The sequence below is a fragment of the Caretta caretta genome, chromosome 2 (assembly GCF_965140235.1).
Source record: "Caretta caretta isolate rCarCar2 chromosome 2, rCarCar1.hap1, whole genome shotgun sequence".
Lineage (NCBI taxonomy): Eukaryota > Metazoa > Chordata > Testudines > Cheloniidae > Caretta > Caretta caretta.
Genome location: NC_134207.1, coordinates 145,289,828 through 145,302,251, shown reverse-complemented (window position 1 = coordinate 145,302,251; position 12,424 = coordinate 145,289,828). Strand labels below are relative to the sequence as shown.

Below are 12,424 nucleotides of genomic sequence, written 5' to 3'. Positions count from 1 at the left end.
TGAGAGAGGATACAGGAGGTGGGAAGCACTGATCAGTGTTTATTTACCCTCTTCCCCCAGGCTGCAAAAGCCCCTCCTATGTATATGGTGGGGCTGGAATTGAAAACGAGTAGAAATGGGAAGCTGCTGATGTGTATGGTATCCTCTGTTCTATGCCCAGCACATTATCAAGCGACAATCTCTGGTGCAAGCCCCACTCTGTTGGTGCAGCATGTCTTCATTAGGATTTACACCAATGCACTAGCTACAGAAATACAGTTACAAATCCAAGTGCAAATCTCCTTAGAGTACAATGAAAAGGAGTACTTGTGGCACCTTAGAGACTAACCAATTTATTTGAGTCTCTAAGGTGCCACAAGTACTCCTTTTCTTTTTGCGAATACAGACTAACACGGCTGTTACTCTGAAACCTTAGAGTACAATGGGTTTGAGAAAAGTAGGATTTAATTCTAATTTCTCTGCAGAAGGTAGGGCACAATGGCTTTCCAGACTGTACCTCTCCTCCCAGTATGAGATTGAAAAGTCTTCCCCTCTCCTAGAGAGAATGGAAGGAAACTGCTTGACAAACCGCCTGGAGATCACATGCAGTGTTCTTCTCCAAGAGTGGGCAATTGGCTCCCTAAATGCTGAAGTACAAGCACTTTACAGATGTCACCACATATTATTAGGAGTACTTGTGGCACCTTAGAGACTAACAGATTTGTTTGAGCATAAGCTTTCATAGCCCACAAAATAAATTTCTTAGGCTCTAAGGTGCCACAAGTACTCCTGTTCTTTTTGCGGATACAGACTGACACGGCTGCTACTCTGAAACCTGTCACAAAGCCCGTTGCCAACTGTGCCCACATATCTATTCAGGGGACACCATCATAGGGCCTAATCACATCAGCCACACTATCAGTGGCTCGTTCACCTGCACATCTACCAATGTGATATATACCATCATGTGCCAGCAATGCCCCTCTGCCATGTCCATTGGTCAAACTGGACAGTCTCTACGTAAAAGAATAAATGGACACAAATCAGACGTCAAGAATTATAACATTCAAAAACCAGTTGGAGAAAACTTCAATCTCTTTGGTCACTTGATTACAGACCTAAAAGTTGCAATTCTTCAACAAAACAACTTCAAAAACAGACTCCAATGAGAGACTGCTAAATTGGAATTAATTTGCAAACTGAATACAATTAATTTAGGCTTGAATAGCGACTGGGAATGGGTGGGTCATTCCACAAAGTAAAACTATTTCCCCATGTTTATTCCCCACCCCACCCCTCACTGTTCCTCAGACTACTTGTCAACTGCTGGAAATGGCCCACCTTGATAATCACTACAAAAGGTTCCCCCCCCCCTCGCTCTCCTGCTGGTAATAGCTCACCTTGAGTGATCACTCTCGTTACAGTGTGTATGGTAACACCCATTGTTTCATGTTCTCTAGTATGTCTACACTACGAAATTAGGTCGAATTTATAGAAGTCAGTTTCGTAGAAAGCGGTTTTATATAGTTGATTGTGTGTGTCCCCACACAAATGCTCTAAGTGCATGTAATCGGCCGAGTGTGTCCACAGTACCGAGGCAACCATCGACTTCCAGAGCGTTGCACTGTGGGTGGCTATCACACAGTTCCTGCAGTCTCCACCACCCATCTGAATTCTGGGTAGAAATCCCAGTCCCTGATGGGGCTAAAACATTGTTGTGGGTTGTTCTGGGTACATACCGTCAGGTCCCTGTTCCCTCCCTCGCTCCGTGAAAGCAAGGGCAGACAATCGTTTTGCGCCTTTTTTCTTGAGTTACCTGTGCAGATGCCATACCACAGCAAGCATGAAGCCCGTTCAGCTAACCATCACCGTATGTCTCCTGGGTGCTGGAAGACATGGTACTGCATTGCTACACACCAGCCGTTAATTGCCTTTTGGCAGCAGACAGTGCAGTATGACTAGTAGCCGTCATCGACGTAGTCCTGGGTGCTCTTTTAATCGGGCGCCTGGGCAAACATGGGAGTGACTCAGCCAGGTCATTTCCCTTTTAAGTTTCATCTCGTGGCGATTCAGTCCTACTGGCAGTGCACTGTCTTTTAACCTCCAGCCAGCAGAAGATGATGGCTAGTCGTCATACTGCACTGTCTTCTGCCGAGCACCCAGGTGTTGACGTTGGCTAGCGGTCGCACTGCACAGTCTGCTGCCAGCAAGATGTATAAAGATAGATGAAGTGGCTCAAAACAAGAAATAGACCAGATTTGTTTTGTATTCATTTTCTCCTCCCTCCCTCCTTCCCTCTGTGAAATCAACGGCCTGCTAAACCCAGTTTTGAGTTCTATCCTTGAGGTTTTGAATTCTATCCTTGAGGGGGCCATTCAGTTTCTCACAAAGCCACCCCCTTTGTTGATTTTAATTGCTTGTAAGCCAACCCTGTAAGCCATGTCGTCAGTCACCCCTCCCTCCGTCAGGGCAACGGCAGACAATCGTTCCGCGCCTTTTTTCTGTGCAGACGCCATACCACGGCAATCATGGAGCCCGCTCAGATCACTTTGGCAATTAGGAGCACATTAAACACCACGCACATTACCCAGCAGTATATGCAGCACCGGAACCTGGCAAAGCGATACCGGGCGAGTAGGCGATGTCAGTGCGGTAACGTGAGTGATGAGGACATGGACACAGACTTCTCTCAAAGCAGGAGCCCTGGCAATGTAGGCATCATTGTGCTAATGGGGCAGGTTCATGCGGTGGAACGCCGATTCTGGGCTCGGGAAACAAGCACAGACTGGTGGGACCGCATAGTGTTGCAGATCTGGGACGATTCCCAGTGGTTGCGAAACTTTCGCATGCATAAGGGCACTTTCATGGAACTTTGTGATTTGCGTTCCCCTGCCCTGAGGTGCAAGAATACCAAGATGAGACCAGCCCTCACAGTTGAGAAGCAAGTGGCAATAGCCCTGTGGAAGCTTGCAACGCCAGACAGCTACCGGTCAGTCGGGAATCAATTTGGAGTGGGCAAATCTACTGTGGGGGCTGCTGTGATGCAAGTAGCCAACGCAATAAAAGATCTCCTGGTATCAAGGGTAGTGACCCTGGGAAATGTGCAGGTCATAGTAGACGGCTTTGCTGCAATGGGATTCCCTAACTGTGGTGGGGTCACAGACAGAACCCATATCCCTATCTTGGCACTGGAGCACCAAGCCGGCGAGTACATAAACCGCAAGGGGTACTTTTCAATAGTGCTGCAAGCACTGGTGGATCACAAGGGACATTTCACCAACATCAACGTGTGATGGCCAGGAAAGGTACATGACGCTCACATCTTCAGGAACTCTGGTCTGTTTCAAAAGCTGCAGGAAGGGACTTTCTTCCCAGACCAGAAAATAACCATTGGGGACATTGAAATGCCTATAGTTATCCTTGGGAACCCAGCCTGCCCCTTAATGCCATGGCTCATGAAGCCGTACACAGGCAGCCTGGACAGTAGTCAAGAGCTGTTCAACTACAGGCTGAGCAAGTGCAGAATGGTGGTAGAATGTGCATTTGGATGTTTAAAAGTGCACTGGTGCAGTTTACTGACTCGGTTAGACCTCAGCGAAACCAATATTCCCCCTGTTATTACTGCTTGCTGTGCGCTCCATAATATCTGTAAGAGTAAGGGGGACACGTTTATGGCAGGGTGGGAGGTTGAGGCAAATCGCCTGGCTGCTGGTTTTGCACAGCCAGACACCAGGGCTGTTAGAAGAGCACAGGAGGGCGTGGTACGCATCAGAGAAGCTTTGAAAACCAGTTTCATGACTGGACAGGCTACGATGTGAAAGTTCTGTTTGTTTCTCCATGATGAAACCCACCACCCCTTGGTTCACTCCACTTCCCTGTAAGCTAACCACCCTCCCCTTCTCCCTTCGATCACCGCTTGCAGAGGCAATAAAGTCATTGTTGCTTCACATTCATGCATTCTTCATTCATTCATCACACAAATAGGGGGATAACTGCCAAGGTAGCCCAGGAGGGGTGGTGGAGGAGAGAAGCACCAGGAGGGGTGGTGGAGGAGGGAAGGACAAGGCCACACAGCACTTTAAAAGTTTAAAACTTATTGAATGCCAGCCTTCTGTTGCTTGGGCAATCCTCTGGGGTGGAGTGGCTGGAGGCCCCCCCACCGCGTTCTTGGGCGTCTGGGTGAGGAGGCTATGGAACTTGGGGAGGAGGGCGGTTGGTTACATAGGGGCTGTAGCGGCGGTCTGTGCTCGTGCTGCCTTTCCTGCAGCTCAACCATACGCTGGAGCATATTGGTTTGATCCTCCAGCAGCCTCAGCATTGAATCCTGCCTCCTCTCATCACGCTGCCACCACATTTGAGCCTTCAGCCCTCTCTTCAGCCCGCCACTTACTCTCTTCAGCCCGCCACCTCTCCTCCCGGTCATATTGTGCTTTCCTTCACTCTGACATTGTCTGCCTCCACGCATTCGTCTGTGCTATGTCAGTGTGGGAGGACACCATGAGCTCAGAGAACATTTAATCACAAGTGCGGTTTTTTGCCTTCTAATCTTCACTAGCCTCTGGGAAGGAGAAGATCCTGTGATCCTTGAAACACATGCAGCTGGTGGAGAAAAAAAAAAGAGGCAGTGGTATTTAAAAAGACATATTTTCTAGAACAATGGCTACACTCTTTCACGGTAAACCTTGCTGTTAACATTACATACACAGCACATGTGCTTTCATTCCAAGGTCACATTTTGCCTCCCCCCACCACTTGGCTAGCCCCTCACCCCCCCCCACCCCCCGCTAACAGCGGGGAACATTTCTGTTCAGCCACAGGTAAACAGCCCAGCAGGAATGGGCACCTCTGCATGTCCCCTTAAGAAAAGCACCCTATTCCAAAAATCCACAAATGGGAGCAGTTGTGTCCTGCATACAGCGAGACAGGGGACATTGCTGAATATTTCATCACCTTTGAGAGGCTGTGTGTGCACCATGAGATTCCTGAGGATCAAAAGATGACCACTTTGGTTGCAAAGTTGTCTGGGACAGCTCTGGATATATTCAATAAGATGCCAATGGCTGATGCTTCCGAGTATTGTAAATTGAAGGAAATTGTTTTAAAACAGTTTCAGAATACACCTGAAACATATTGAGTGAAAATTCACAAAAAAAGAAAAGGAGTACTTGTGGCACCTTAGAGACTAACCAATTTATTTGAGCATAAGCTTTCGTGAGCTACAGCTCACTTCATCGGATGTGAATTAGAAGCCTTAAGAGAGGGGCTGGAATGAGTAATGTGGCATATGTAAACCTAATGAAAGATTTACTGGATAAGTGGGTAAAGGGAAAAGGTATTACAAGCTTTGAAGAAATGTTGTTGCTCAGGAACATTTACTGAATATGTGTAGTGATGATGTGAAACAGTGTCTATGGGACAAAAAGGTGAAAACTGTTGAACTTGCTATTTTGGCGGATGAATTTGAGCATCCATTAGAAATAAATCACAGGCAGAGGAGTTTAAGTTTGGTGGGAAGCAGAGTTTCTGTTTTACCCCTGGGAAGAAAGATGGTGGATGGGAGGCTGGACGCTCACTTTCACAAGTTCATTCCTCTAGCCCTCATTCCAAATCTCCTGTAAAAACAGAAGAGCCCAGAAGTTGCTATCATTGTCATTCCATTGAGCACCTGAAGAGTAAACGCTCTGTGCTGAGTGGGAACAGGCAGCAAGCAACTCGTAGGAATGCTGCTACCCAGAGCACAGAGGCACCTCAGGCAATTGCCACTTATCATACAGGGTTTGTAAAGGTAGCCACTGCACAGCTAGGAAGAAAGCACATAAAGGCAGTCAGAGTTAATGGCAAAGAACTCCCTGGGTGGAGGGATACAGGGGCAGAAATTTCAGTGCTCAGGAGATACCTTGTTCAGGAGAAAGACATATTGCCATGACAGATGGCAGAGCTTTTGTTAGTAGGAGGTCACAAAATCCTTGTGCCTTTGGCTAAAGTGCACATGGACACTGAGGATTTGCAAGATGAATTAACAGTTGCTACTGTTCCCCATAACACAACCCAAATATTATTCGGAAACAAATTTTTCAATGCAGCTCAGGCTGTCCAGGGGTCTGTCAGCAGCAAGGAGGAATCTTGTGCTGCAGCCCCAGAGGGAAAGAGTAAAGTCTCAGGAACCACTGGGGGAATAGGAGAGTGTCTCTTTAATTCCTCTGCAGCAGTGGAAAACTGTCTGCTACCAGGGGTGGGTTTGGTTGAGACTAGCTCCTACTGCCTGGTGGCTAAATGCAGCTTTTCCTCGGGGAAAGGGAATGTTTTGCCTGTCTGAGGGAAGACTGTCCAGGTTGTGGGCTGCCAGCAGATTGCAGCCAAGAAAGGGATAGATCTCACTCTAGAATGCATAGGCAGATGTGTCCTAGAGGGAAGCCCAGAGGAGGGTGATGGAATCCTAGAGACCTGTGGTGGGTGAGGGCAAACCCAATTCAAAGAGGGAGGAGGGTGCAGTGCTTACAGTGAAGGGATTGTTCTGGCTGTTAGCTGTGATCCCACAGCTGAACAGGGGATAGATCCCACTCTAAAGAGCACAGAGGTGTGTGCCTTAGTGGGGGGCCCAGAGAAGGAAGTTAAGAAGAGATGTAGGGGAGTAAAGGAATGTCTCCTCACTGATTACATGGGAGGGTCTGTCCAGGAGAAATTTTCTGGATTGGCATCTGTGCTTCCAGGCACCCCACCTGTGGCTCAGGTTTTAAGGGGGAAAACTCTAAATGACCTCCAGGAGGTGAACAGTCATACACATGATCTCTTGGGAACAGAGAGGGCGTGACACAGGGTACCCCAATCCAGGTCCCATTTTTGCTAAATGTTGTACTTTTCAAAATTCTGTCTCTTTAAGGCAAAATGAGAGTCTTTCTAACAAGTTTGACGTCAGTGAAAATGCTAATGACCCCCCTGAGAAAGGGGAGGAGGACGCACTCTCCCGGGCAGGTAAACTCCTCCCAGCAGTTAGGCAAGAGCTGAGAAAAGGGGGTGGAGAAGATTCCAACTCTAAGAGTGAGAATTACAAAGTGGGGGGGATGGATTTTTCAAATGGTCATAACCCTGGAGATGGAATGCAGCTCCACCGGAGGCTGGCCAGTAACATGCAAGGTCTCCTTACACCCTTTCCTTGCCAAAGCCCCAAAGACAGATATGAATTGAGAACATTTACTAAAGGGGAAGAAAGACCAGTATCAGAATACTTACTGTGTTTCAAGAAGGGGTTGAGAAATACAATGACTACTGAACAAACTGGACTGTCTACAGAAGGCATGGTATACTTGGAAACACCTCCCTGTCATGAAGTTGCTGGTACTGTTGAACCTCATGCTATACAGCTTATTGGTCATGACAAAGAATTTGGTACCGATAGTAAATCCTTTAAAAATGTGTAACCTGCACCTAGGGAGGTGGTGGAATCTCCATCCTTAGAGTTTTTTAATGCCTGGCTTGACAAAACCCTGGCTGGGATGATTTAGTTGGTGTTGGTCCTGCTTTGAGCAGGGGATTGGACTAGATGACCTCCTGAAGTCTCTTCCAACCCTAATCTTCTATGATTCTATGATTTTTGGAAGAAACTTTTTGAACATGCTAGGAGTGGTAACAAGGAAGTCCTATAAGAATACTACTTCTCAGCTAGCACCAGATAACAGGCTTGCAGGTTGGCACAGCAGAGAAAGCATAACAAACTGAGGCTGCTGTGTAGAAGGGGAAACTGAGGCACACTGCCTGATGGCATTGGTGGCTAAATGCCAAGACACCTACTTGCTAAAATATATTGATATCTACATGGCGTTAATAATGCTGCACACTAGAATGCTTTCAGGCAACCTGGAAAATTAACCCCTTTTTTTTAAAAAAAAAAACCAAACCCTAGGAATAATACTCCAATTTTTTATAACACTGACCAGTTGGATACCCAAGACCTAAGGAGAATTTTAGTCACACTGCCTTTGCGTTAGCCAGTGACTAACTCTATGGCAGTAATCTCAGGGGGAAGGTGTGACACTACGCCCCATATTCTTCATAGAAATATTATTATAATATAATTATAGCATAACTATAATATATTTTGTGCAAGAGAAGGTGTCAAGGTTCCTTCCCCACTCTGAACTCTAGGGTACAGATGTGGGGACCTGCATGAAAACCTCCTAAGCTTACTTTTACCAGCTTAGGTTAAAACTTCCCCAAGGTACAAACTATTTTTTACTCTCTGCCCTTGGATTTCCACTGCCACCACCAAACTTTATCTGGGTTCCTGAGAAAACGTAGTTTGGACACATCTTTCCCCCCAAAATCCTCCCCACTTCCTGGGGAAGGTTTGGTAAAAATCCTCACCAATTTGCATAGGTGACCACAGACCCAAACCCTTGGATCTTAGAACAATGAAAAAGCATTCAGTTTCCTTACAAGAAGACTTTTAATAGAAGTAAAAAAGAATCACCTCTGTAAAATCAGGATGGTGAATGCCTTATAGGGTAATTAGATTCAAAACATAGAGAATCCCTCTAGGCAAAATCTTAAGTTACAAAAAAGACACACAGACAGAAATATTCATTCTATTCAGCACAGCTATTTTCTCAGCCATGTAAAGAAATCATAATCTAACACATACCTAGCTAGATTACTTACTAAGTTCTAAGACTCCATTCCTGTTCTGTCCCCAGCAAAAGCATCATACAGACAGACACAGACCCTTTGTTTTTCTCCCTCCTCCCAGCTTTTGAAAGTATCTTGTCTCCTCATTGGTCATTTCGGTCAGGTGCCAGCGAGATTACCTTTAGCTTCTTAACCCTTTACAGGTGGGAGGATTTTTTCCTCTGGCCAGGAGGGATTTTAAAGGGGTTTACCCTTCCCTTTATATTTATGACAGAAGGCATGTGAGATATCACTGGAAAGGTTATGATTTAATTAATATGATTATCCTATTTTTATGCATGTATCATTTTTGTTTCTAAAGTTAGCAATATTGACTATGTATCAATTACAAGTGGGTTTACACCTGGGGAATGCCCACCAGATAGAATGCAATCAGTCCAGATGGGCCATTAGGGAGAACAATAGATCTTTGAAGATGCTAATTTCCCACCTTCCTAAAAAGTTTCCTGAGATGCTATGAACAGCCTTTGACTCATGGCTGCTTTGACACTGCAGGGTCATGTGATCATGTCACCTGGTACTGGACTCCATGATAGAATGCCAATATTTTTCTTCTGGGGGTCGGGAACCACATTGGAAAACAAAGGGTTCCCACCATATTTAAAACCTATTTAAGGGCTGGGAGTGACTTAATCAGGGTTCATTCTGCACTGAATCCTGGCCCAGGACAACTGCTGTAAACATCTAAGAAACAAAGACAAAAGGGCGGGGGTGGGGAGATCTGACTTCAGGCTGGAAAAGGTGTCTGGCCTGTGAAAGAAATGCCTAAAACAATATTTAGGGTGAGAAATTACTACTTGTAACTAGATTCTTTAGTGTATTAAGCTTAGTTTGCATGTTTGCTTAGTAATCTGCTTTGATCTGTTTGCAGTCCCTTAAAATCACTTAAAATCTATCTTGTGTAGTTAATAAATTCGTTTTTGTTTTCTCTAAAACCAGTTTGTGGAAGCTGTGCATATCTTCCTCCACACTGAGGGAGGGGGCAAATTTCATGGGCTTTCGCTGTACAGTTCTCTGTGCAGCTCAAGACAATAAAATTTTGGGTTTGCACTCCAGAGGGTTTGTGCGCTTGAGTGCTGGGCAATTCCCTTCCTGAGTCTTCCCATGCAGAGCTGATTTCAATGTCTGTGTCTTTCTGCAGCTGTGTGCCCCTACCTGTGTGTGTATACAGGACAGTGTAAGGGAGCCAGGGCTGGTGAATAGGTGGGCTCAGTGGTATCCCAGTACATCAGGTGGCACCCCAGAATGGGGCGGGAGGGGGAGGAAACCTGTCACAGTGACATTCATTTTTTAATGCAAAATCTTTTGCATTTGTGAATTGGATTTTGTACAGTTGGCTCATCTCCTCCATTACTGTTAGGTTACTGTTCACAGATTGAGAAGGACAGAGTTCATTCATCAGCAGAGACATAATTCCATTCCCAGGGCCATTCCACTGCAGAGTTTATAGTCCCAGACAGTGCCAACCTCTCTGCGGTACTTTTCTGCTTCCTTCTCTGCAACATGGCTGCCTCAGGAGATGAGCTGCCAATGGCTTTTCCACTGATGCTTGTGCAGTATTCTCCCTCTCTCAAAGGTATTGGGTGTAGAAAGGAAGTTAATGCTGAAAGACCAGAGCTAATTTGTATATGGATATCAGCTTAGATAACCATCCAGTTTCAAGAAGAGCTTGCCAGGTAGTACAGTCGCATAGGCTACAAACTCCTCCTTGCCTGGAGATTTTTCCTGATACTCAACCAACATTTTCACTTTCCTCATTTCAACACCTATTCCTAGTTGTACCCCTTGTAGCATGCTAAAGAATTCCACTCCTTTCTTTGTGTTTTCATATAATTTATGGTTCTCTGTGAATGAGGCCAGTGTTTCATGTACAATTTCATGGTATATAACATATTTTATTCAATCTCAGTAGATAAAATGAAAGTAAAAACAGTGATGTAAAGATATCTGTGCACTAGATATTTCGTGTTTTCATGTTTTAATTATTTTACTTACAGTAGTATTCCAACTTTTTTACACTTTTTCATAGTGTGAACCCCATATTAATAGAATGATTGTCTTGTAAACACATCCCCCCTCATTTGGGATTGGAAGGAACACTTCCCTTCCCATTCACCATTAGATAACATCCCTCTAGCAACCACAGCAAAAGCCTCTGCATGCTTCCATGGAAAAGTAATATTAAGAAAGTATTGAATCTGTTTTTAGGCATCAGTATAGCAGCTGGAAATAAAGAGAGGATGCTGCATCATAGCCCCAGTCCAGCAAAGTACTTCAGCGAGTGCTTAACTATATGCATTTGAGCAATGTCATTGACTTCCTTGTGTTCATATTTTAAAAAATCCTTAAACTCTGCTTGATAGGGCCACTGTAACCAGCAACTCCCTGGAAACCACCAGGAAGTGCCCCTATGGACCATTTCTGGGCCACAACCACAACTTGAACATGCCATGCTATCTATTAATAGAATAGACTTCAAAAAATATTCTTCCTTCAAGACACTTTCTTCAAAGTGATTTAAGATAATTTTGTAATTTTAAGTATATCAATAACTCAAATGTATAGAAATCAACTTAATATTACTCCTTTGTCCTTTAATGTGCAGCAGTAAATTCAGCCAGGAACTTTTCTCCACTCCAGAAGTCCTCAATGGGGAGTAGGAAGTAGATGACACTCTGGATAAATTTCTGTGGCTTGTGTAGGGAATCGAAAAGTGGGAGGCAAGTAGTGTTTTCTGTGAGCTGGACATTGCCCTGTGTAGCTAATCTGCATGACCAAGCAGGGTGTCGATGGACATCGAGACCTGCAGGGAATCCTCCAGAAAGAGGCTCTGGAAAGTTTCAAACAGGTACTTGTTAATCCTCTGACACAGATTCCAAGGGATTGCAGCCTTGTCAGTTCCCCCATTGTAGGAAACTGTACCATGCCATTAAGCAATCGCTGGAGCTGAGACCAAAGTGGCACATAGCTGAGCTGCTTATAGACCGGGGTAAAAGACGCAAGCATTCAGCAGCTGAGCCCTGGTTTCTCTGGTCGCCCACAGCAGTGAGATGTCAGCCAGCAGGTTGGCCACCTGTGAAAAAGTATGGGATAATTTTAGAATAAGTTCCCTGCAAAGCTGACCTACAAGCCATGACCTTTTTGTCCATATGCACAACCACCTTCCCCCCAGTCCCGAAACTCACTATGATCGGGGTGCTTGCAGAGCTGTGTGGCTGCCTAGAGTCTCAGAGAGAAAGTGATTTCTACTAGCAAAATGTCCTTTTTGCTAAATTGTTTCAATTGTTTGCTGGAATGTAACAATCCCTCTTCTGTTCAGCACAGACCCTGAACAACACATCACGCACCCCTGCGGACTGGTTGCAGCAGATAAGAAAAAAACCTAGGCGCAGCAAAGACAATGTGTTCCGTGAGGTTCCATTGCACAATGAGAGACAGACCAGGGAACGGAAAGAGTGCTGGGAAGCCGAAAGGCAGGACAGAAAAGAGAATGCTGCTTTTGCTAGGCAAGCAACAGAGCAGATGATAAAAGTGATGGAGGATCAGACAGAGATGCTCAAGTCTTTGATACAGCTGCAGACTGAGCAGATCTGAGTTCAAGCACCACTGCAGCAGATACACTATTCTTTGCCAACCCTACGCCCCCTCTATGCCCACACATTCCTTTTCACTCCACAGCACTCCTGAGTTTCCCCATCATTCCACCCCCAATCGCAGCTGGAATAATGATATCTGGGGCTACACACAGTTGTGAGGTTATACC

General features: G+C 45.4%; 1 protein-coding gene across 1 annotated transcript in view; it reads left to right on the top strand.

Annotated features, from left to right (window-relative positions):
* Positions 1-12,107, top strand: part of UBE2QL1 (ubiquitin conjugating enzyme E2 QL1) — a 60,890-nt gene extending 48,783 nt beyond the window's left edge. Inside the window, exon 2 of the mRNA XM_075125468.1 lies at positions 11,981-12,107. Coding sequence (XP_074981569.1) covers positions 11,981-11,992 — 12 coding nt within the window. The 3' untranslated portion in view covers positions 11,993-12,107. The remainder of the gene's footprint in view (positions 1-11,980) is intronic.
* Positions 12,108-12,424: the final 317 nt, after the last annotated feature.